This window comes from Monodelphis domestica, chromosome 3 (assembly GCF_027887165.1).
Source record: "Monodelphis domestica isolate mMonDom1 chromosome 3, mMonDom1.pri, whole genome shotgun sequence".
Classification (NCBI taxonomy): Eukaryota; Metazoa; Chordata; class Mammalia; order Didelphimorphia; family Didelphidae; genus Monodelphis; species Monodelphis domestica.
In genome coordinates, this window is record NC_077229.1 from 241,788,816 (window position 1) to 241,815,765 (window position 26,950).

Sequence of the window (26,950 nt, forward strand, 5' to 3'; positions counted from 1 at the left end):
TATTTTGTCAAAGGCTTTTTCTATTGAGATAATCATGTGATTTCTATTGGTTTGGTTGTTGATATGGTCAATTATGTGGATGATTTTCCTAATATTACACCATCCTTACATTTCTGACATAAATCCCACCTGGTCATAATGAATAATCCTTGTGATAACTTGCTGAAGTGTTTTTGCTAGTATTTTATTTAAGGTTTTTGCATCTATGTTCATTAAGGAGATTTTTCTGTGGCTTTCTTTCTTTGTTTTTGGTCTGCATGACTTTGGAATCAGTACCATATTTGTGTCATAAAAAGAATTTGGTAAGATTCCTTCTCTACTTATTTTGTCAAATAATTTGTATAGTGTTGGGATTAGTTGTTCTTTAAATGTTTGATAGAATTCACTTGTGAATCCACCAGGCCCTGGGGATTTTTTCTTAGGAAATTCCTTGATGGCTTCTTCAATTTCTTTTTCTGAGATGGGATTATTTAAGTATTCTATTTCCTTTTTTATTAATGTAGGCAATTTATATATTTGTAAACATTCACCTATTTCACCTAGATTGTCGTATTTATTGCCATATAAATGGGCAAAATAGTTCTTAATAATTACCATATTTTCTTCTTTATTAGAGGTGAGATCACCCTTTTCATCTTTGATACTGTTAATTTGATTTTTTCTTTTTTTAGTTAGATTAATCAGTACTTTTATCTATTTTATTTGTTTTTTTCCAAAGTACCAACTTGTAGTCCTATTTATTAGTTCAATTTTTATTTTTAACTTCTAATTTTATTAATTTTTCCTTTAATTTTTAGGATTTCCAATTTAGTTTTTATCTGGGGATTTTAAATTTTTTTTCTAATTTTTAAATTTTTAATTAAAAATTTTTTTTTAAGTTGCAAGCCAAATTCATTGATCTCTTCCCTCGCCATTTTGTTGATATAGGCACTCAGAGATACAAATTTCCCCCCAAGTACTACTTTGGCTGTGTCCTTTGGATTTGAATATGTTGTCTCCTCATTGTCATTCTCTTTAATGAAGTCCATAATTATTCTAGGATTTCTGTTTTGTTTCACCAGTCTTGAAGAATTAGATTATTTAGTTTCCAATTAATTTTAAATTTGCCTTTCCATGGACCCTTGTGAATTATAATTTTCATTGCATTATGATCTGAAAAAGTTGCACTTATTATTTCTGCTTTTCTGCATTTCTCTGTAATATTTCTTTGCCCTAGTACATGGTTGATCTTTGTATATGTACCTTGTACTGTTGAGAAGATGGTATATTATTTTTTAATCCCTGTTCAATTTTCTCCAGATATCTATTAGCTCTAATTTTTCTAACATTTCATTCACTTCCTTTTACTTCTTTCTTATTCAATTTTTGGTTTGATTTATCTAGTTCTAAAAGGGGAAGGCTGAGGTCCCCCACTGGTATGTTCTTACTATCTATTTTCTCCCTAAACTCTATTAATTTCACCTTTAGAAATCTAGATGCTATATTATTGGTGCATAAATGTTTAGTAATGATATTACTTCATTGTTTATAGTACCTTTTAGCAATATGTAATTTCCTTCCTACTCAGCTCAATTTCTACTTTGACTTTGTCTAGTATCATGATTGCTACTCCTGCTTTTTTTTTACTTTAGATGATGCATATAAATTCTGCTCCAGCCTTTTACCTTGAATTTGTGTGTGTCACCTTGCCTCAAATGTGTTTCTTGTAAACAGCATATAATAGGATTCTGGTTTTTAATCTACTCTGCTATCTGCTTCAGTTTAATGGGTGAGTTCATCCCATTCATATTGAGCATTAAGATTACTACCTATATATTGCCCTTCATCCTATTATCCCCTTTTAAATCCTGCTCTATTCCCTTTCTCTATGTTCTTCCTCACCAGTTTTTGGTTTTTGTCACCCTCTCTACTTCTTCCTTCCTCCATATACCTCGCTCTTCCTTTGTCTTATTCCCCTTCTACTTCTCTGTGGGGTAAGATAGAATTCTATACCACATTGAGTATTCTTGTTTTACCCTCTCTGAGCCCTTTACAATGAGAGTAAAGTTTAAGCATTGCCCATCACCACCCTTATCCTCTCCTTTCTATAATGATTTTTTCTACACCTCTTTATGTTATATAATTTACCCCATTCTCTCTCCCTTCCCTTTTCTCTTAGTGCAACCCTCTCTTTCATTCCTTCATTGTTTTTTTTTACATATCATTCATATGCATACATACATATCATTCCATATCATCACATTTACATCATATCATAATAATCAGCTTACTTCTCTACCCTCTTTATGAATAGATTCCTTCCATTTTCTCTATTACTAAGAGTATTTTTTTTTACACCCTTATCTTGTGTCTTGGAATCAGTATTGGTTCCAAGGCAAAAGAGTGGTAAGGGCTAGGCAATGGGGATTAAGTGACTTGCCCAGGGTCACATAGCTGGGAAGTGTCTGAGGCCGGATTTGAACCTAGGACCTCCTGTCTCTAGGCCTGGCTCTCAATCTGCTGAGCTATCCAACTGCCCCCTATTAAGTACTTTTTGAGAATTCCAGAAATCCTCTTTTCATGTAGAGATATAAACGTTTTAACTTAATGAGTCTCTTAAATTTTCTCTTTCTCATTTACCTTTTTGGGCTTCTCTTGTGCCTTGTGTTTGGACTTCAATTTTTTTGTTTTGGTCTGTCTGACTGATTCTTCAGGAATGCTTGAAAATCTTCTATTATATTGAATGCTCATTTTTTCCCCCTGAAAGAATATATAGTTTTGTTGAATAAGTGACTCTGTATTGTAAACCCAAATCTTTTGCCTTCCTTAATATCATATTCCATGCCTTTTCATCATTTAATGTAGAAGCTACTAGGTCCTGTGTGATTCTGATTGTAGCCCCCATGGTATTTGACTGGTTTCTTTCTGGCTACTTAAAGAATTTTCTCCTTAGCTTGGTGGCTCCTGAATTTAGCTATTATATTCCTGGAATTTGTCATTTGAGGAAATCTTTTGGAGGAGATCTGTGAATTCTTTCAATTTCAATTTTATTTTCTTGTTCAAGGATCTCTGGGTACTTATCTTTGATAATTTCTTGTAATATGGTGTCCAAAGTTTTTTCTTGATCATGGCTTTCAGGTAGTCCAGTAATTCTCAAATTGTCTCTCCAAGATAAATTTTCTAGGTCTGTTGTTTTTTCAGTAGATATTTCTGGTTTCCTCTATTTTTTCATTCCTTTGATTCTGCTTTATTGTTTCTTGATTTCTCATGAAATCATTACTTACTAGATGGTCAATTCTGATTTTTAAGGCCTGATTTTCCTTTGTCAGTTTTTGGTTCTCCTTTTTTCAATTGGCCCATTTTTTTAATATCACTTTCATTTTTCCTTGAATCACTTTCCTTTCTTCTTGCATCACTTTCATTTCTCTTTCCCACTTTTCCTCTGCCTGTCTTAATTGAAAGTGATTTTGAAAGTGTTTTTTGAGTTCTTCCAGAATTTGTCAAATCCATATTTTTATTTTGAACTTTGTGTGTTTTTCCTTTGCTTTCACTGTCTCCTTCTATATCTGTACCTTGCTCTTTGTCTACATAAAAATTCTTTAGAATTAGATCCTTTTTGCTATTGTTGTTTGCTCATTTTTCTTATCTAATTCTAGGTAGGCTCTATTTTCTGGGAAATTGGGTTACCCTCTTAAATTCCAGTTCTTGTTTGATGGTATTCCCAGCTTATTTTCTGGATCTGAGGGCTAAGAACTCTGAGTTCCCCCTCTTCCTGCTGATTCTATTAACCCTTGAGATGCTGATGGCTTAAGAACTTGCCTCAGGCTTCAGCATAAGCTTTTTTTTTTTTTTGGCATAAGCTTTTGATTTCAATCTGACTTTGGTCAGGTCAGGGGCTGATCAAATTCTAATCCTAGGCTTTGACTCACGTTTTTGGTCTTGCTGTGTACTTCATTCAATCAGGCTCACCCTTAATTGCCCTGTCTTGGAGCTCTGCTATGAACTTTAGGCCAAAAGATTAGTCCTTAGTACTATCAGCTACCCCAAACTGTGTACTATGTCCTTATCCTAAGCCCAGACTGGAAATTCTGTCTTCATTCTGGGTCCACATGGATTAACCCACTTCAGCCCAGACTGTCCTGGGCTGGGACTCCAAACTTCTCCACAGAGTTGAAGTTTCAAGAAATGTGAGTTGGCTTCTAACACTATTTGCTGAATGTTGGCTTGGGCTCAGGTTCCAAACCTGGGCAACAGATGTGGGGTGGGAGTGGGGTGAGGCTTGCTCTTGTTCTTTCCTTCCTATATCAGCCTTTTACTAACTCTGCTCTCCTCTCACCTCATTTCCCAGATAATCTCTACCTACCTTTTGGATTTTTCTTTTCTTGAAAGTTGTTCCACTCTGTCTCCTTGTTGCTTCTTTCACTCCTGCATTCATTTTGTGGTGGTATTTTACTCTTGGTAAGAGTGGATTCTTTTGGTGACATGGAGCAGCTGTGGCTCCCTTCTCCACCATGGCTCTGCCCCTAGAAGTCTGGCCTTTTTTCTTCAGTTCTTTTCTTATTTTTGATGCAGGCTTACTTTTTTAGCATGGTTGCATAGAAATAGTACTCACCTTGAATTCAGAAGACCTATGCTCAAATGTCACCTCCCCTGATGACTAGCCATTTGACTTGCTGTCACTTAAATGTCTTTGAGCCCTAACTTTCTTATTTCTCAGTAGCACTTTGTAGACTTTGTAAATTACCATCTAAATGTGAACTAGTTTAAATCCTTCAATGCTAAAATTTTTTGGCCTTTTGATTTTATATTTTTGAATTTATTTGTTTTGATGAAGGGCTCTTACTCAACCTAACAAAAACTACACAAATTTAGCAAAATTACACTTAGCTTCTATTATTACTTGTAGAAAAGTCAGATATATTGTTCCTATAATAATTTTTATTATTTATTTCAGAATTTATTATCTCTGATGAATCTGGCATTTGGAAGAGATGGGCAGCCTCGCTTAGCATTAAAAGCAGTGTCATGTTTGCAACAATTGTGCCTATATTTGAGAAACAGACTTAACTTTCACAGAGATCCAGGATTTTTCTCCTTTAAACAAGGTCTTTTTATTTTTTTTTCATTAAATTCTGAATGTATGTACGACTAAAATGGAAAAAAGTTCGTAGTGTGTAATGCTGTACAGTAGAGTTTGTGTAAGTTAATAATATAAAATCTATTCCCTTCCCCACAAAAATTCTCATATTTAAAACACAGACTACATATAATGAATAGAAGTAATCACTTTTTGGCCTTTTGACTAAGATCAAGTGTAGTAAGAATAGAAGTTTTCCAGATCTTTTTTCTTTAAGTATTTATGTTTTTTTCTATTTTTATACTGATGATGATAATATAACTAAAGTGTTCTTGGGTGTAATGGGCATAATTATGTTTATGGTTATCATTATCATCTTTATATTTCTTATATTTTCTTCTACTTGGTTATTAATACTATGATTTCAAGGTTAAATGCTGATGAAACAAAGGCCTAATACTATTGATGAGAAGGAAATAAAATGTTCATTTTTATTTTCCTGATCATCAAACTTTTTTTTTTTAAATAGCTGGTAGAGTAAAAAAAAATCAGTACATCTGATTTAAAAATAAGAAGTTTTAAACTTTTCCTGGATTTATATTTTAGACTTTTAGATTTTAGAAGAATTTTAGAGGCCTTTTGGCCCAGTATCCTTTAAAAGTTTTATTGTTGCTTTTTTTTTACATTAAAGCCATTTGCCTTTAAAATTTCTCCTGCTGAATTCTTTCCTGCAACAACGAAAACCATTTCGACAAAACCAAAGGATGAAATGACTGCTTTTGAAAGCATATTGAATAGTTTTATACTAACATTTTTCTCAATGTCTTTCCATTATGTTTACATAAAAAAACAATGGATTTCAACATGTATTTATTTATTTATCAAACCCCTTATCTTCCATCTTAGAATCAATACTGTGCATTGGTTCAAGACAGAAGAGTGGTAAGGGCTAGGCAATGGGGGTTAAATGACTTGCTCAGTTTCACAGAGCTAGGAAGTTTTTGAGATCAGATTTGAACCCAGTACCTCCTATCTCTAGGCCTGGCTCTCAATACACTGAGCCAGCCACCCAGCTTCCTCCTTGGAGGTTTCTTTTAAATGACAACCAAAAAAACCCTTTATCCATTTGTTTTGGAATTAATACCAAGTATTCTTTCCAAGGCAGAAGAGTGGTAAGGACTAGATAATTGGAATCAAGTGACTTGCCTAGGGTTGTACTGCTAGGCAGAATCTGAAGTCAGATTTAAACCCAGCCTCCACATCTCTAGATCTGGCTATCTACTGAACAACCTAGTTGCCTCTTAGCTTGGAGGTTTCTTAAACAATAAAGTTCTAGGAGATAGTAACACTTGACTAGAAAATATGCTGTTTAAACCAGAAAATGTTAAGTGGGAAGGAAAAAACACTAAGTCAATCATATTTTCACATCAGTTTAATAAGTTCAGCTTGATTTGAGACAGGAAGTTCTGAGAGGAAGATTTGTCCCCAGTCGTTAAGAGTGTAGCAATTTGGGAAGGCAGGGGATAATGACTTGAATAACAATGGAAGCTTGTGGTCCTTGAGAGCAGCTTCATAAAGGAATGTTGATAATCTTCATAGGAGGAAGCTGAGTACAGATTGCCAATTGTGGACATTTGCTACAGAGAATTACTGTAGATATTACTGGTTTCTCAGGAAATATCAAATGTCTTCCTCATATATGTATATATGTGATATTTATGTATATATTTTTTGTTACTAATATATGTATATATACATACATATGTTTTATGACTTTTAGCAAATCCTGGTTCCTCTCTGGGCTTTAGTTTACTCTTCTGTAAAATGAAAGTGTTGTACTAAGTTATCTCCAGGGTTCCTTTTGAGGTCTTTAGAGCTGTGAGGCATTTTATTAGTAATCAAATATTTCTCTAATTATGTTTCAGTATAGTATTTCTTCATAATTTGTTGTGTGCCTGATTTGTATAATTGAAAGCTTTGGTTTGGTTAAGAGAATGTGAGAATAACTTGAGAAAAAATGCATTTATGCTTATACCTGAGAAGGACTTTAACCAAGGGTAAAATTCTGTCTTTGCTAATATGTTCAGAAAGAAAGTAGATTAACATATGATATGAAAACAGTAGTTGTGACTTGTGGTTTCTGGGTTATAAAAATCTTGTAACATTCATTGAAAGCAGAATTGATAATAAATTAGTGGTACTTTGTTATAACACTTCACAGATAATTCCCTTTTTCACTGAGAATTCTAAGCAATGTCATTATACCTGGAAATTTAGGCAACCTTAGTTGCCATTTCATCATTCCATATAATTAATAGAATTTGCTAGATGTAAAAGCTACTTGAATGTGCCTTTTCAGACAGCTCAGTAAGTTTAAGTAGTCCTTGATTTATATTCTTGAAATTTACTATTAATGCCAGTAACAATAAGTGACTGATTGATAGATAAGAGTTTCTGAATATCTAGTACCCCATTAGGAAAATTTAGTTTTGACCTACAACTGAGTAAAGCAGATAACTGAAAATATTTTTGCACCACTACTGTTTTAGCCTACTAGTTTAATGTTGTAGGTGTATTATATTGGCCAGGGAGTTTCAGATATTCATTTTAAGAATCCAATATGAAAATTATTTCTCTGTCAGGAATAACTCTAAATCTATGATTACTTAATAGAGGTATCATGATATGGTTTATTTAGAATTGGAGGGTGATCTGGGTTTTAATCTCTATGCTGATACTTAATACTTACATTTGTGAAGTTAGGCAAATCATTTTAACTCTGCTAGTCAGTTTCTGTCTTAGGTAATTTCCAGCTACTAAATCTTATGACTATATAATAGCTGACATTTGTGTAGTGCTTTACTTAATGTTTACAAAGTGTTTCATAAGCATTACTTATTTTTTCCTCTGAATAGCTCCTTGAAGTTGGTGCTATAGATTCCATAGGCCCTTTTAAAGAGGAAGATGTTGAAATTCAAAGGTCAGCTCACTTGCCCATGGTCACACAATTATTAAGTTTTAGGCTTGGTGTTTGAATGCAAGTTTCTTCATGTTTGCCTCAGCTTGTGTCTGTTCATATAAGATAGTCAAGCAGCCTAGGGTTTTAAAAATGCACAAGATCTTTGGAAGAATTATAAACAAATACTTCTAATATGTTCAGCTAATTAATACATTACTAATAATTTTCTTCTTTTCTATTCTATCAGACACATTTTCCCAGAATTCTTCCTTGTCCTATAGCCGTGAAACAAGAGGTGCCCATCATTCTCAGAATATTTCCTCAGGAAGCAGTAGCCCTCGACCTTCAGTGGTTGGACACATAGGCTTGCGTCCCAGAGGAGATGGCCAGGATTGGGATGCGGTATCTTCCAGGTAACCTTAATGAAATTGGATAGATTAGTGAAACTAACTCAACAATTCAAATATTTCTGTTTTTTGTTGTTATTGTTGTTTATACCATAAGGTGTCTATGAAGAATCTGTATTCTCTATAAGCTAATGAGTAAATATTTATGAAGCACCTACTGTGTGCTAGACACTATGCTAAGCACGGGGGAAACAAGTATAAGCAATGAAAGAAGATCCCTGATTGCAAGAGGCTTTCATTCTAGTGTAGGAAGCTTCTAATATGGGGTCTTCCTTCACTAAAGCTGATTGTAATCTTTTTGAACTTGGTCGATAAATCCTAGGAAGTAAGCTTGGGGGGGTTAAGTGATTTAGTTACAGTCTTCTAGTTATGAAATATCTGATAATAGAGCTTGAATCCTTTATTTCTTAATTATAAGAGCAACACTGACCATTACTTCTCACTGCATTTGTTTCTGTTAATACGTTAGGAAAGAAGAATTTATGTCAGTGTATCTTTGAAGCAGTATGTACATACAGAACGGGCTTTAAACATTAAATGTGGTTGTGAAAAGTGTCTTAAATTATTTGTAAATGCCAACATTTTAAATGCATTAAATAAATGTGATATCTGGAATAATCCTTTGGGAATTCTATCATAAATCAAAAATAATGTTTAAAAAATGAATTTTTCATCAAACTCCAGATTTTTCTATGTTGAGTTTGTTTAAAAATAAAGTTAATCTGGATATGCAATGGCAGGTGTTGATATATGCTTTATCCTAAGGCCTGAAGCATTTTGATAAAATTTTATGTTAATATTTGTATATGAGAGGCATCTTGGCATTTTGAATAGAGAGTAGGCCAAGAAACATCACGATATAGATTCAGTTCCTTCCTCTGATACATACTGATTGGGTGTGACCCTTGACAAATCACTTAACCTCTCCTGTCCAGGAAGCTTTCTATGTGTAGAAGTTGCAAGAAGGTGATAACCCTCATGAGTAGGATGAATTTCCTTATCAGACAATTACCTATACCAATGAAACAGGTCTAGTCCCTATCCCTTGTGTACACAATATATCATCTCTTCATATAGTTATTATGGTATATTGAATGGTGATAATGGTCATTGACTAGGAATGTGAATTTATTTTCTATGAAAAAAAGAAAATTTTAGTTAGGCTTTTCTTTTAATTTTTTATTCATTTAAAATCTCTAACTTTTTTGTTGGGACAGTGGAATGTTCTAGATTCTTTATGTTTGATGCTTATAGATATTTTTCCTCTTTTGAGGAATACTGTTAGTATCCTAGGACATCTTTCTTTTGTGAGGAAGGCCAATTTATCTTTTTTTTAAACCTTTACCTTATATCTTAGAATCAGTGCTAAATATTCGTTTCAAGGCAGAAGAGTGGTAAGGGTTAGGCAGTTGTGGTTAACTGCCTTGCCCATGGTCATATAGCTAGGAAATGTCTGAAGCCAGATTTGACTCTAGGACCTCCCATCTCTAGACCTGGCACTCTATTCACTGAGTTACTTAGCTGCCCCCATTAAGTATTTCTTTAATGAGTAGGGCTTACTGATTTCTTTGGAATAATGCATTTTGCAACACAATAAAATTTATATTGTGTTAAGTATATTAATTAAATTAACTTTTTGCTCTTTTCCTTTGTTAACATTCTTTTCCAGACAGAGTTGTAAATGAAAGAAAATTTGATCCCATAAGAGAGGAAATAAAAGAAATATTAGAAATATTTTTTAAGAATCATTGAAAGACTACCAGATTATATGACATATATTCCAGAATTAATGTTGATTTTTCAGTAGGAAGATTGATCATGTGATCAGTGCTAGTGTTTCTTATTGCTTCAGAAATGTGTAACATGGTTCCAAGTTTATTGAAACAGCAAATTCAAATGAATTTTTTGGTTTCAGTTATAGTTTTGAGCCATTTTCCAAAATTTAATATATTTATTTGTTTAGGGTTCTCCCACTTAATTTGCTCAGGCATTATGAAACTTCTTATAAACAAAGTTGTAAATCTGTATTAAACTTCTTCTGAGGAACAAGCATATATTTCTATCTCTAGATTCTCCTTTAAACAATAAAGAGAAAAAAAACTAAATAGGCTAGAATAGGAAGAAGCAGCAGGAATAGTAAATTTATGTCCACTAAGAGATATGCCAGTGGTTAAGCAAAATGAAGTACATAAGGTTAAGATGCACAAGAGATTTTCCCTGGAGGACCTTGAATCCATCAAAAGGAGGACCCCAAATTTCAATAACGATCCAAATAAAGTAATTAAAGAAATGCATAGGGCAATTGATTTATATGATCCTGATTTCAGTGATTTTGCCCTATTAATGAAAGAGGTCTTAAGAAAGAGAGAGAGGAACAAGTTTGTAGAGGAAACAAGAATAGATCCTTTATTACAATCTTGCCCACAGGACTTAAAGCTGGATACGACAGATGATGGGGTTTATGATATATTGGTTGAAGCAATTAGAGGTTATGGGGAGATATACTAAAAGGCCCAATGCATGGTCAAAATTTGAGGCTATAAAGCAGAAGATCTCTGAAGCTCCTGTGGTTTTCCTGGAAAGGATAGTCAAGGCAGCTGAAACTCTATTAGGGATGGATCCCCTGGAAGAAAACACTATTAAACACATCAAAAGGGTCTTTGTAAAGAACGAAGTCCCAAAGGTCAGACAATTTTAAAAATCAAATTACAGTGACTGGGAAGAATTAGAACTTGACGAATTAAGGAGAAAAGCCACATATTTGACAAGTGACCTAGAGGATAAATTTGATGCAAGGGATTCTATTGTTGAGGACTTGAAAAGGAAATTCAAGGAAGCTGAAATGAAAGCTAAAGACAGTGAAATTAAAGAAATAAAGACTGTGGCTGCATTGAGATCTGTACAGCCAAGGTATAATAGTAACTATAAGCCTATTAAGAGATAAGGTCCTAGGCACTGTTTCTTTTGTGATTGTATTGGACATCTATACTGGGACTGCAGATTCAGAAATCAGTTTAGAAGACAATTAAATAGGAATAATGGGTTTAATAAATACAATAACTGGAGTAGTAATAATAATAATTATAATAACAACAGTTGAGACAATAATCATAATCAAAATAGGTATGCAAATCAATGTCAGAATGCCTGTTGCCAGGTACAACAAGCACCAGATCTCGGTACTATGCAGTCTTGGGTAAATGCTGGAGCTAGAGCTAAATACACCCAAGTAGTAAAGGATGACCAGAGTAAAAGTTCTAGTGCCTTATGAAGGTTTCCCCTAAAGACATATGAAAATGAATCAAGAAATGAGTGTGATATAAATGAAAATGAGTTGAGAATAAATGAAATTGGGAGTAATGAAAATAAAATACATGGTGATACAAATGAATTAATGGAATTAAAGGAGGATATAATTAGTGTAAATAACTGTACAGAGAAAGAACATTATAATATAAATTTAATAGAAATATTAATGAACATAGAATAAGAGGAATTAATGAATATAAACTAAATAATAGTGAAATTGTAAATGAGAACAATGATACTGAGATGGAGAATTTAAGGACCAATGAGAGTTATATAAAAGCCGATGATACAAAATCCTGGGAAAGTCATGTAATTGAAGCAGATGTAGAGTTGGATGGATAGGAAATGAATGAACTTTGTACTGATGTTACTCTGCTAGAACCAATTCTTGATACCTTCCAACCTCCAAATAGTACTGAACCCTATGTTTCTATAACTATAGGGGGTCAGATTTATAATATTTTGGTGGATACTGGAGCCAGTAAATCAGTTTTTCAAAGTCTTCCTAAAGATTGTAAAGCTGTTGGTACTATGGAAGTGATTAGAGCTACTGGAAAACCAGAGAGAGTAGCAAAACTACAACCTAAAATGACAACTCTAGGTCCATTAAGTGTGGACCATGCATTTATTTGTATACCTGTATTTGTATCCAATGAATCTTCTTGGGAGGGACTTGCTTTGTAAATAGTGAGCAACAATTCAATGTACTGACACCGAGGATATATCATTACAACTCCCAGAATAATCTCTGAAAGCTTTTCCATTGCTGTTCTTAGATTCAGTCAGTGCAGAGAATGAGTTGAATTCCATCTATCCTATTCCTGAGGATATACCAGAAGATGTATGGGCAAAATCTTTCACAGATGTAGGCCTATTGAAATCAGCTACTCCAGTAACAGTAAGAACCAAGGAAGGAACAGGTCCTTGTGTTCCTCAATACCCTTTGAGTAAAGAAGCCATAGAAAGAATAAGACCTGTTATTAAGTCCCTAATTCAACAAGGGATCATAATACTATGTTTTTCAGAATATAATACTCCCATACTGCCAATAAAAAAGCAAAAGCTGGATCAAGATGGCAGAATTGTCTACAGATTCATACAGGATTTGAGAGCTGTAAATGATCATGTAATAAAGACTCATCCTATAGTACCAAGCCCAGCTACTATAATTTCATCCATTCCAAGTCAAGCAAGATATCTCACCATGGTAGATTTATGTTCAGTGTTTTTCTTGATACCAATTCACGAGGATTCTCAAAAGATCTTTGCTTTCACATGGGACAGTACCCAGTGGACCTATACTTGTCTTCCACAAGGGTATTGTGATAGCCTGAGTCAATTCTCTCAAATTTTGAACAGAGACCTTAAAACAATAACATTCAAGGAAAGTAAAATAGTACATTTTGTAGGTGATATCCTCCTAGCATCTCCATCTGCTTAAGTATGTTTAAGAGATAGCAAGATTCTCTTGCTTGAATTATATAAATGTGGAAGTAAAATCTCTAAAGCAAAACTTCAGTGGATTTTGCCTTGCATTGAATATCTTGGCTTTGTGTTGTCAGAGGGTTTCAGAAGTATCACTAAGAAAAGAACAGCTGATATCCAGAAACTGAGTGCACCTAAGTCCAAGAAGCAACGCAGAGCTGCTCTTGGAGAAACTGGTTTTTGCAGATAATGGATATAGTGAAATTTCTAAATGTTTAACAGATCTAACCGGGAATAGAGAACCAGAACTTCTGAAACTCAAGCCTGAATACCTGCAAGCCTTAAATAAGCTTAAGGAAGCGATTTTATCTGCACCAGCTCTTGAAATCCCAGACTATATATACTAAACCTTTTCAGTTATTTGTGAATGAGACCAAAGGAATTGCATCTGGTGTACTGACACAGACTTTAGGACAAAGTTATCATTCAATTGGATACTATAGTTGTCAGCTAGATCCAGTTGCTGCAGGAACAGTTCCTTGTTTAAGGGGTGTAGCTGCTGTGGCTGTGTTAGTTCAGAAGTCATCAGACTTAGTTTTGGGATGTCCATTGACAGTATTTTGTTCATGTCAAATAGAAGCACTAATCAGGAAATTTTGTACTCAAGCATATTCAGACCAACAAATATCTAAGTATGAAATTATAATTCTAGGTAGTAAAAACATCAAGTTGAGAAGGTATAGTGAATTAAATCCAGCTAGACTTCTTCCTGAAGAGATTCAGTTGTTAAAGGAAATCATAGAGCTGATATAACTGCTAAATTTGCTGCCAGAAATGCCCCAGTGTATGTTATGAACTTATAAACTATAGAATCTGATGATCTAGAAAAAGCTTATATAGACTCAGAAATACAAAAATGGAAAGAAGTTTGGAGCAAGAAAAGAACATGGTATATGGTTAACAGATACAGGAAAGCCTCTGTTACCAAAAGACCTGTATACCTATTTACGTCAAGCCATTCACACAAAAGATCATTTTGGTACTCAAGCTGTAATCAATACTGTAAAGAGACAATGGGTTGCTCCTGGAATAAGTACTGTAGCAAATAAGATCTGTTCAAGCTGTTCTGTTTGCCAAAAATCCGATCAATGAACATTCAGACAGAAAGGTTTAGGTGGTAAACCTTTAGCATATTGTCCATTTGAGAGTCTACATATTGATTACATCAGTATGCCAAAAGCTGGAAGATACAAATTTTGCTTGGTAATTGGTGACAGATTAACCAAATGGCCTGAAATTTTTTCCATCAAATAAAAATACAGCTAGCTTTGAGGTGAAAGTGGTGATTAAGGAAATTATACCTAGATATGGAGCACCACTAACAATGGACTGATAAAGGATCACATTTTACTCAAGACATCCTGAAAAGAGTCTGAAAATCTAGGAATAACACCAAAATATCATGTGCCTTATCATCCACAAAGTTCAGCACAAGTGGAGTGTGTAAATAAGGAAATAAAGACTATGGTGGGGAAGCTCTGTGCTGAAACTCATTTCAAATGGCCAGAGATTCTTTAAATAGCTTTGTTTTACCTACGTATGAGACCAAGAGTGGATTTACATATATCATCCTATGAAATGCTCTTTGGACATGTTCCAGTACAAGCAAAAACTTGCAAGACAGTCTATATGTCTCTCTTGGGAGGAGATTGTCAACTTGCTTCTTACTTAAGTGCTTTACAACAAAGACTAAAAGAATTACATGATATGGGAGTATTAATTCAAACTGGTCCTTTGGATTATTCTCTTCATAATTACAAACCAGGAGATATGGTATATGTCAAATTTTGCTAAAACATCAGCAACACAAGAAAGTTGGTTAGGTCCTTACACTATTGTGTTAGTTTCTCCATATTCAGTAAAAGTTTTGGGTAGAGATTCATGGTATCATTGTTCACATATAAAATTAGCACATGGTATAAATAATGAAAATTTACAAGTCATCGAAGAAGAAGAAAATGAAGAAGAGATTTCAGAAAGATAGAATCATCAGTCAAATTGAGTCTGTAGTCAAAAAGATCAGTAAGGAGAGGACCATTCCTGTGTTAGAGGATAAAAGAGGACAATGCAGATGAAGAGGAGAATTCAGGAATTAATGGACATTGTTAAAAGATTGAAAATTTATAAATTTAAAAGACTGTGAAATTTTCAATGAAGAGGATTATAGGATAAATGGACTAATGAATGAATACTTTGGGGTAATGTATTATGATACAAATAAAATAGCATTTATTCACATACAAACAAATATATTTACTACTATGGAATTGCAGAAGATTATTCAAGGAGGTGAGAAGAGAAAGAAAGATTTGAAGTAGGGGTAAGTATGTTGCATACAACAGTAACATAACTATTACATAACAGTAACACATTAAAATAGCAAAACAACATGACATAGCAAAAGTAACAACATAATAAAACATAACCACAAAACATAAACATGGTTAGGTTACATTGAATCAGTACTTAAATTAGTGAAATAATGTATAGTTAGGGTACTAACAGTGTTATAATTAACTATAGATGTGTTATTTATTAACAAAATGTAAATACATTCTTAGGTTTAGTTTGGGTATTGAAATTTAGTTAGGCTGAAGTATTTTACAGATAGAGATTAGTTAGGTAAGATTAAGTAAAATAAGATAAGGAAATTAGATACTGACTTGCATTGCATCATACATTACACAGCACAAACAACATGACATCACATATCGAAAAAAATTGTAAACAAATATGTAAAATATGTAAAAAGGGCATATAATAGGATTGTAAATTAATTGTATTATAGTGCATGTAGATATGTAAACTGTGTAAATACGAAGTGTACATAAGTGTATACATGCACACATGTATAGAATACATGTATATATTGCATATATGTACAATATGTACATATATGTAAATTATGTACATATTTCACTTAATATTTATTGTTACACATAGTTGCATAAGTGATTTTAATGTTTGGTTTGATTTTTAGTATAAAACTTATACAATGTGTTTATTGTAATTTTCAAAAATTTTCTCTAAGTTTAATGTTAATGTATTATAATAGTAGTACAATTTGTTGTATTAGCTGATAAGAGTATTTTATGTTTGATGTTTGCATGGAAGTTATGTTCATTTTTTATTTGATGTTATTTGCTGTTTTAATTTTGTTTCTGCTTGACATTTGTACTTGTTCATTACTTAATTCCTTTTTCTTTTTCCTTGTTAAATTCCCTAGAATAGGTTAGTATTAGTTAGAGTAAGACAGTTGAGTGTAGGTTGTTTGTTATTTTGGGTAGAGTTTTTAGTTTAGGTAATTGGTAAGTATTTTAGATTGTGCACAAAAATAAAAAATCGTGTTTCCTACACGATTTTTGATTTGTGCAAAAGGGGGGAAATGTGATAAAGGATGAACAGTTTGCAAAAATTGAGAGGTGCAAATGTCAGAGTAAGTGATTGACAGGAGCATGTGCCTGAAGGTCATGTGGGAGCCTGAGGCTAGCGATCTGGGAAAGATATTATGCCCAACAGACTTCATCAGAGCTCTCCTTGAAGGACCTGAGTTTGAGGCTTGGAAAAGACTTTTCTCCCGAGACCAACAGAAGAAAAGAAATCTTTTGGATCTGACAGCTGGCATCTTTGAATCAAGAAGATTGAAGATAGACTAACCAACTGAAGATCCTGGCCCATTTGATTGGACTCCTGGAGTGAGACTTGACTATTGGGGATTTTACTGTTTAGCTTAATAAGATAATTTTAGCTAGTTTATAGATATTAGATTGTTAAGATAATTAGTATAATTTCCTCCTAAACACCTGTTCCTTTCTCCCCTTCCTAACCAATAAATATGAATTATTTATATCTTCCCTGTTCTTTCCTCACCCAAATTCCCAACCTAACACTGTAGATATGGTTTCATATTTCTATTTGCTTGCCATATATATCGGTACTTTGAACATGTTCAAAACTGGACACGAACTCAGAATGACACTATGACACTACATGTATCTCAGTTATCCAGATGCTTGACTTGGACCTTCTTTCTTCACTGTCACCTGCAGTTGATTTTCAAGTTCTGTCAATTCAAACTCCTGGCATTTAAAAACATGGATTTTTAGTCATATAGTTTGTTTTTCATGTCAATCAGTTTCCCACTGTATCTCCCAATTTTTAAAAAATAGACTTTATTCATGACTTTAGGTTTTTTATCATATCATTTTTAGCATATATCTCCTTTGTGTGCTCCCTCCAAATTGTGGCAAAAAAAAAATAGTTAAGCAAAAGCACTGAACCTAGTTATAGGATCTGACAATGTATATATACAACATTCTGTAGAAGGAGTCTCTCATCTCTTCACTGAGAGAAACTTTCACAATATTTTCCATCTATTTCCTTATTTCACTCCTCTGCCATTTTAGTTTAGGACAACATTACCTCTTTCCCGATTCATTATAATGAGCTTTTATCTATTTTTCTGTTCCTAGTGTGTCTTCTTTCCTATTTATTCTTCATTGTTTTCTGGGTTATTTTTCTTTTGTACCAACTCAAAAATCATATTCCTTTTCAGAATCTTTTGGTGACTTCCTCTGCCTTCCAGATTGGGTGTAAATATTTTATCTTTATATTCAGTGTTTTCACAATTTAGCTTCATTTTTACTTTTTCTAACCTTCACATAATTCCCCTTCCGGTATTCTATCCTAGTTACACTAGGTTACTTGCTATCCTTTCTTGTGTTATCTTCTTCTGTTTCCATGCTATCTTCTAAAACCTACTTTCTTCAAAGTTAAATTCAAGTGCCCCCTCCTATGAAATCCTCTCTCGTTCTCAACCCTTTACTCCCAACAGTGCCAACTAACTGCAAGGAATAGCTTTCTCCTTTAACTATAAATAGTCCTTGATCTCCCCTTTACATTGATCTTTTCCTTCTCTTATAATTATTTGTGTTTTATTTTCCTCTAGATTGCAACTGGAGACCAAATCATTTTATCTTTGAATGCCAAGTGCCTAAGGCAACACCTCATACACAGTATGCACTTAATATTTACTGATTGAATTGCTGAAGTTCATTTTTGGTGTTTATTGTTGGTTCTACAGTGAAAGTAGTGCAGTTCCTAGACCGTCCATCCATTCACCTTTGGATATGATACAGACTGATCTTCGAGAGCTAGAAATTGAGGACACCCTGGAGTTACAGTTCCAGCAACTTAGTCTTCCTCAGTTCTGCGTCCTTGTTTTGGAAACAGCAGTCCCTCTCTTAAGAACAAGTGAGTTGGTTAAATTGGTTGCATCATGGAGCCATTTTATATGAAAATTTTGGATATTTTCCTAAAGTTTTCCTTTTTTTCTTTCCTTTTTAAAATAACCACATAGGGCATTCAGACTGCCTGAGATAATACGTTTTCCTTGAGTCCTGGGCAGAAATTAAGTAGAGATTATATAAAAATTCAGGTAGCTAGAAAGAGTACCATGTCACTCTGGCTCTTAATTATTCCAATATGGTTGCCAAGGAGATTACATAGACAGTAGTAGTGGTAGTGCATGTACATTTGTTGCTTTCAAGTTTTTGAGGGAGTTTTTTCACAGCCTTGTTGTGAGGCGTATGGCATTGGTCTTAATATTCCCATTTCACAGATGAGAAAATTGAAAATCAGGAAAGGTCTGTGGTCCACAGTTGGTAAGTATCAAAGCCAAGAATCAAGCTCATTTTTCACTTGACTTGAAAGTCAGGGATTTTTTACTCTACCATGCTACCCTTTAGTCTGTTTTAAAAACTATAATGTAGGGGCAGCTAAGCATCACAGTGGAGAGAGTGCCACATTTGGAGTCAGGAGGATTTCAGTTCAAATCTGATCTCAAAGACTTCTTAAATGTTTCAAAGGGCAAGTCACTTAACCCTGTTTGCCTAGCCCTTGACCTTCTGCCTTAGAATTATTACTAGGAGAGAAAGTAAGGATTTTTTTTTTAACCCATACCTTCCATCTTAGGATCAATACTGTGGATTGGTTTCAAGACATAAGAGTGATAAGGGCTAGGAGATGGGAATCACACAGGTAGGAGGAGTGTTGAGGCCATATTTGAACTTAGGACTTCCCATCTCTAGGTTTGGCTCCCAATAGCTACCTAGCTGCCCTGAAAAGTAAGGATTAAAAAAAAAAAGACAGATGCATCTATTTCTTCTTGCCTACTTTAAATAGAATCATTGAAAACAGACAGTAGTCTGAATAAATCAGAGAGAAGATGGTCAACTTGAAAAAACAAGCAAAAAGTCTTTGATCTTTATGAAAATTTTTTATTGTGTTTTTTATCTCAAGCAAATTTTCTTTCCCATCAGTCTGTCCCTACCTAAACTACAAAGCTGTTAGCAAGTTTAGATATTATGTAAAGTGTCATTCCCAAATATGTTTTATTTTGTAATCAATTTGCATCTCTCTTCTTCCCTATTGGATGAGGTTACAAAGCAGCCTATTTGTTTATGTAAACAATGGTTGGGATGTGATTCTAAATTAAAGCTATTAAAATTAAGCTTTTTCATTTTGGTTGCTTAGCTTTTTAAAAAATTTAAACCTTTACCTTTTGTCTTAACATAAGAATGATAAAGTCTAGGCAACTGGAGTTAAATGTCTTGTCCCAGGTGACACAACTATCCTGAAACTCTTGTGTCCAAGTCTGGCTCTCTATCCACTGAGCCACCTAGTTCCTTCCACCCTTCCCCCCCCTTTTTTTTCAACTCACCTTCTGTGTTAGAATTGATATACTACATATTGATTCTAAGTTAAAAGATCACTAAGGACTAGGTCAATGATGGTGAACCTTTTAGAGATGGAGTGCTGAACTCTGCCCCTCCTGACCCTCCAGAACAAGTGCCATACCTGCCCTTCCCCAGAGACTGTGTGTTGTTCCTCTCCCCCTCACTGAGTGCCAAGTGCTCTCTGGTGCACCCCCCACTCCCACTCCTGTAACCCCCAAAACCCCCTTATTCCACACAGATGAGGGAAGAAGCATTTCCATTGGACTGCTGGGCAGAGGGGCGGGAAATGTGGGGGAGGGGAGCAGCTCTGCCCGAGTTCCTCTGCCTTTCTAGTAATGAACTTTGGGGAACAGGGCCACATGCTCACAGAGAGTACTCTATGTGCCATCTTTGACACCCATGCCATCACTGGCACATGTTAACTTCAAGACTTTGCTCTACATTGTACAGTACCTTGTTGATATATTAAGTAAAGACTTGTTTTAAAAAAAATTGCCATCACTGGATTAGGCATTTGGGGTTAAGTGACTTGCCAAGGGTCACACAACTAAGAAATGTTAGAGGTCAGATTTAAACTGTGGTCCTCCTAACTGCAGGCCTGGAGCTCTGTCCACTGTGTGCTAATTGCCTCTTTATAGCTTAATTTTAATGTTGGTTATTAGAGATGATTTTTATTATTTTATTAATGTTGAACTTTATAAATGTTAATTATTAATATGGTAGAATGAGTGACAATTTCTTGGATAATGAAGTCATGCATATTCATAATGGAATAATTTAAATGTAATTAATTTAAATATTAAAGAATGTTTAATCATGTTTATTTACCATGCTTTTATATTAAAAACATTCTAAATGAAGTTTTTTAAATTAATTTTTTCTCCTTAAAATAATTACTATCTAATGGGAAACTATCATATTGAAATCAACTCAAAAGCTTAGTTTTAGAGGAAAAATTCTATTTAGTTATTAACATTTTTTCCCTGTTTAGTCACATACTAGAAATGTTTTGATTATTTCTTATGTAACTTTTCTGTTTTTATGTAAATTTTCACCTGTTTATTCCAAAGAGACTCCTCTCCATTTCTTTTTTTTTACATAATTGTTTACTATTTAGAAAATAATTGCAATATCTTGATTATTCATTCTTTCTCTAAATTATGCAGTAAGGAACAAAAGCTTGGAAAGCAGCATTGCTTTTCTAAAATCATTATCTTTTCTGGTTCACAAACCTGTCAACACATAAATGCAAGATAAATGTGTTTATGTTTCTAAGATTCACTTTGGGAGAATTTAAGGTATTTCAGATGTATATAAATCTTTATGGATTGCTTTTCAGAAGTGGAAATAGACACTATGTTTTAAGAAATTGAAGTCTATTTATGTACTGAACCCTTTTGTTATTATTTTTTACCCCTTAGGAAAACTATATTTCCTTAGTTTAAAAAAATGAAAAAGAATTTTTTGGTCCATAATGCTACTTAGGTGACTAATTACTAAATACTCTATTACCATGAGTGAGGAATATTCATTAATGTTATGAATATTTAATAAAAGTTTTAAACTTAAGCACCATGAATAATAATTATTTTCCAAAGTGTAATATTTTCTTGATTGATGATTTCAGTTCTTATTTTTGTAGTTTCATCATTTTAAAATAGTTTGACATGTCATGTTTTTGCTTCAAATTTTTAAATTTGATGTAAAAAAGCAAGTAAATTAAACATGCATATATTTCTTTTGAAATTAATTTTCTAAGATTTCTATTACCCCTCATTTTTGTTTAGACCCTGAATAATTTGTGAATGTTGCTTAGCAAGTGTAATTTATAAAATGATTCACTATCAGTCTTTTCATTTCAAAGTAACAGAGGCCTCATATCTACTAGTTTGTTTTAATTTTTTTAGGTAAATATGTATTTTTTGCTTGTTGGGGTGCTCAGGGAGGGGTAGTATCTCTGGTATGGAGGGCTTGTCGTGCCCTCCTAGGGCAGCTCTCCAGCCTCTGACCCCCACCTGACACCCAGCTCTCAATTGTGGCTCCTAGTAGCTGCTAGCATGCGTCAGCAGCCATACCCCGGGCAATGGCTTCGACAGGCCGGCCAAACCTTGTGAGGGTAGCCATCGGGTCGTCGACCCCTGGTGAACCAAGGCTTTGCTCACCCAGCATGTGAAGACTGCTTCGGCCGCACAGACGGAAGAAACCAATAAGAAGGTTCAAAGGCTGAGAGGGCGATGCAGCAAAGCACTGTGGAGTGCTTAGGGAGTGTTGGAGCACAAAGGACAACACGGCCATCCAATGCAGCTGAGGAAGTCTCCAGGTGTAATGACTTTTCGTACCACTGGACCCAGGCTTCCAAAGCCGAGAGAGTGGGACTGTCTCTGTGCATCGACTTTTCCACTTAAATCTCCTTCACGCACAAGTGTCTTTGTGCACACTCATTTATCATAGATGAAAACGCACAAAGACAATCGTCATCCTCAGTTACCGAGAGACTACTACTACTACTAGTTATTAGTTGACTAATAGCCATGTTTGGAATATGAATATATACATACACATACATATAATTGAAACTCATTTATTAAAATCAAACTTTAGAGCTAGAAGAAACTTCAAAGATCTTCTGTTTTACAAATGAAAAACAGAGAAAATGATTTAAGTAGCATGTCCAATGTCATATATTAGCGTCTGATACCAGCTTTGTTATTCTATTTCCTTACAATCTATTGCTTTTTTCTATTATGCCATTCTGCCTTGTATATAAGGGAAGAATAATTCTATGGTTTCTGATGGCACTGTAAAGATAACTTCTTCCAGGGACTGATCTAGGATTTTATTCCTGTTTCATTTATTTATTTAAAACCCTTACTTTCCACCTTGGAATCAATACTGTGTATTAGTTCCAGGGCAGAAGATTGGTAAAGGCTAGGTAATTGGGATTAAGTGACTTGCCCAGTTTCACAGAGCTAGAAATTTTCTGAGGCTAGATTTGAACCTAGGACCTCCTGTCTCTAGGTCTGACTCTCAATCCACTGAACCACCCGGCTGCCTCCTATTCCTACTTAAGAATAGGTATTCATATCTGGCATACTAGACCTTACTTGGCAATAGATTAAAGTTCAGAGGCCAGTCCTATACTTACTTAACTGAGGTCCTTGTATGGGAGGTGCTCATGACTAGTACACATCCTTTAAAGAACTTAATTCATTTAACCATTATATAAGTTTTTTCATTTCCTTAGTTGAAGGCTTCTTATGCTTTCTCAGACTTTGGGTATAAAAGTGTGTTGTTTTCAAATCTGAATTAGTTTATTTGAATTGTGGAACTGAAATTCTTTGAGAGTCAGTATTTTTTTATTTAAAAATTTTTCATTATATGCCTGGTGAAGACATTCTGACATGCTCAGTTGATATTCTCTCCACAGTCTGGCAGGGTGGAAAAAGAGATCTTTTCTTCTTCAGTTGCAGGTTTATATACTACTTGTGAGCTCACCACTCAGTCCTTACCCTTGACATTCCCAAACATCTCTGACTGATAAATAGCCACTGAGGAGGTAGACTTAGAGAGCTCAGATCCTCCCTTATTACTTCATCTCAAGAAAGAAGCGACCTTGTTGCAGCCTGGAAGATGGCTACACTTCAGCCATGTCAAATCCAACATGCCAGTTATAGCTTGCTGACATCCATGGTTGCTTTGCATTAAAATATGGAGTTTTGTTTTGTACCAAGTCTCAGCCTGATCTGGGGGAGCTAAAGGAAGATTATTTTGGATAATATCACAATTTAGTATTTTCCCACAGAGTGAAGTGTGAAACATTTAGAGTATTTTCACTCCTGTGGAATATATTTTTCTCAAGAAAAGTAATTTACATTATTTGACTTCAATGCATGTATTTATCATCATTAGATTCTTGATACTTCAAATAGTGGTAAAATGAGAACAAAATTTATAGGCTCAGAACCAAAATTTTAGTGTTATTAGTGGGTAAATACTCTTCTATTTTGCTATTTAAAAAATTCTTAAAACTTAAGCTAGTAAACAAAGAGAAGTAGGAATTACAATGAATGATTATTGACTAATATGAGTTTTCCAGCATTACTAGACTTAAAATAGACTGATGTTTATAGTTGCAGCTCTTTCTGGCTTGAAAGAAGATTTTCCTTGAAGTTTAACTAAGTTACCTCATGGAACCTTTAAAAAAATTAATGTAAATATTTTTCTTTTTTGCATTTATAGACAATACACAGATAATAGTGCAAGTTCTGGAATTGCTTGCAGAAGTTGGAATACTTATTGGAGATGCATTATCTGAAGATATCTGGGATGACAACAGCCTCTTTGCTTTAGACTTGGTAAGGATTAAAACTTTCAGTAATGTAGTGTTAGTAATACTCCTGGGATTCACTATCTTATTAGTGTATGTATTTCTTTCACTGATCTAGGTCTTAACCCAATGATGCCTTTTCATCTTATATGATTCTTGTCCTTTCATAAATATTTCATAGAGGTTATAACAAGCCAAAGGCTTTTTACTTTTAATGTTCTGTGGATAATGGTGCAAACACTAGGACTGTGCGTTTGGTATCCTTTACTTAATCCTGCCTTGTTTTCCTGTCATACATACCTTGATATCTTTTGTTCTACTTCTTGTATTCTGTATACTGAAACCTACTTATACTCAACAAATATCTTTCCATTGGTTTGGATCTCTGTATCTGACAATATAGATTTTCACTGTTTTGGTGATAATGTTTAAATATATTATGCTTATATTCTGTATCCAGGTAAGAAAAATCTCTCTGATCTTGTTCTAATGATTAAATGAATGGACTTTGCAGAGAGTCTATAAATTAATTTTTTTGACATAAGAACAATATAATCCATTTCAATTCTAGTCAACCAACAAATGTGGAAGGATTTCATCATCTAAAAAAACCCTTTTTTTCTCTGACCCTAATCTGCTACACCCATATACTGATTTCCTGTGCTTTCTCACACTACATTTATTCTTTAATACTTTTTAAGCTGGTTTCTGCCCTCATAATCTGTTGAAACTTCTGCCTACATATTAAATATTTCTTTTTCTATTTCTACATATTTTTTTAAAAAAGTTTTAATTTATATTTCTTATTTCTAATATTACCATAATATCCCATGATTCCTCCTCCTTACTCTCTCTTCTCATATGACAAATACTGTAGTATTTTTTTTAGAGAAAAAAAGTCATCAAAATTGATCTGATACATTGAAAAAATATGAAAACATGAGTGAAGTGTGACACCTGTGCACCTCACCCACTTCCACAAAGGGGTAGGTTGGGGGTATTATCTCTTATCTCTTCATTTGAGTATCATCAATCTTTATAATTTGTTTTTACTTTTGACTTTTTGGTGTGTCATTGTTCTTTACAACATTGTTGTGTATATTGTTTTCTTGGCTCTGCTTATTTAACTTCGCATCATCAGTTCATAGAGATCTTTTCATCTTTCTTTGTATTCATCAAACATCATTTTTTATAGGACAGTTTTATTCCATTACATTCATGTATCATAGTTTGTTTAACCGTTCCCCATATATTTTGTTTCCAGTTCTTAGATATCACAAAAAGTACTGTAATGACTTTTTTTTGGAGTATATGGGGACTTTTTTCTTATTGGTAGCTTCCTTGATATATAAGACCAGTATCAGAGTCTCTGGTTCAAAAGGTAACAGAAAATTTAGACATTTATTTGCATAATTCCAAATTGCTTCCCCAAATAGTTGTACCCTTTGTCATATATACATATAATTACAGACACATACTTATATTGTGTATTTTGAAAACCAAACTCTTACAGAAATTTGATATAAAGATTTTTTTCCCATTCAACTACTTCCCTTTCTAGTCTAGATAGATTAATGTTGTCTCTGTGGAAACTTTTTAGTTTCAAGCAATCAAAATGATCTATTTCATCTTTTGTAATTGCCTATGATTTCTTGTTTAGTTAAGAATATATCTCTTAAACATAGCTATCTCCAAACAGAGGAAGGGTGGGAACCCAGGGTCTAGGAATATTGAGGAGGTAGGAGTTTCACAGTTGATTTCATTTTGTGGAATGGTGAGTTTATAGAGATCATGAAGTGTTCAGGAAAGTAAGAAATGATGAAGATGTTGGATGGAATAGTGACAAACTCAAATCAACATATTTATGACTTAATGTGTATATTTCTTTTGATATGGTACCAGTATCTTGCCACTCATCTAGTATTGAACTGATAGAATATCAATCTTAAGAACTTTGTCTTTATATCCTGCTATCTAGCGTAGAGCCTAGGACCAAGAGGCACTTATTACAGTATTGGTACCTATTACTCATTTCTCTACAACCTATTGATTCTTTCTCTCCAATATCTCTGATGTCTCTTTCCTGTTATGTGCAGAGCCACTAGTTAAGGCACTTCACACTTTTGGTCTGTCCTGTTATACTAGAGTTTATAATTGTTCCTTTTGCTTATAGCTTTTCTTCAATCTCTCCTTCACAATTCTGCCAGTGTAAATTCTCTCTCCTACACAAAGCTGCATGTGTAGTTTTCCCAGCCTGAATCCTAGTATGATCCTGTAGTTCCTTTGCTCAATATTTTTTGGAGGCTTCATATTTTCAATAGGCTGAAATACTTTTGATTCTAGTATTTAAGGCCTTCTTATAGTATTTCATAATTAATGTAGTATTTTAAAGCTTAAATGCCTCATTTTCTTCATCTGTAAAGTTGGGATAACTAACAGTTTGCCCTAGTGAATTTTTATATAATGCTTTTGAAGTTGTCAGATCAAAGGCACACTGATATAGTATTCTTAGGAGGTTTTGTGATATTAAAATTTTTAATTTAATGAATTTTTCTATTGAAGTACAAAGAATATGTAATCAGTTATTACTAAAATAAACTAAAAAATTTTTAGTCATAAGACTTTAGTCTGCAAACTAATGGTTTACTTTTAACTTCTGGCTGCTGTTCT

At 33.9% G+C, this 26,950-nt stretch overlaps 1 protein-coding gene across 3 annotated transcripts in view; it reads left to right on the plus strand.

The window, feature by feature from the left end:
• The window catches only part of RTTN (rotatin), a 266,106-nt gene that overhangs the window by 19,885 nt on the left and 219,271 nt on the right, over positions 1-26,950 (plus strand). For 2 of the 3 annotated variants that reach the window (XM_007487781.3, XM_056823598.1), the window contains exons 7-10: positions 4,934-5,084; positions 8,263-8,428; positions 18,300-18,469; positions 24,193-24,308. In XM_007487781.3, coding sequence (XP_007487843.1) covers positions 4,934-5,084; positions 8,263-8,428; positions 18,300-18,469; positions 24,193-24,308 — 603 coding nt within the window. Of the gene's footprint in view, positions 1-1,635; positions 1,769-4,933; positions 5,085-8,262; positions 8,429-18,299; positions 18,470-24,192; positions 24,309-26,950 lie in introns of those variants that run through there. The other variant, XM_056823599.1, reaches the window with a different exon arrangement.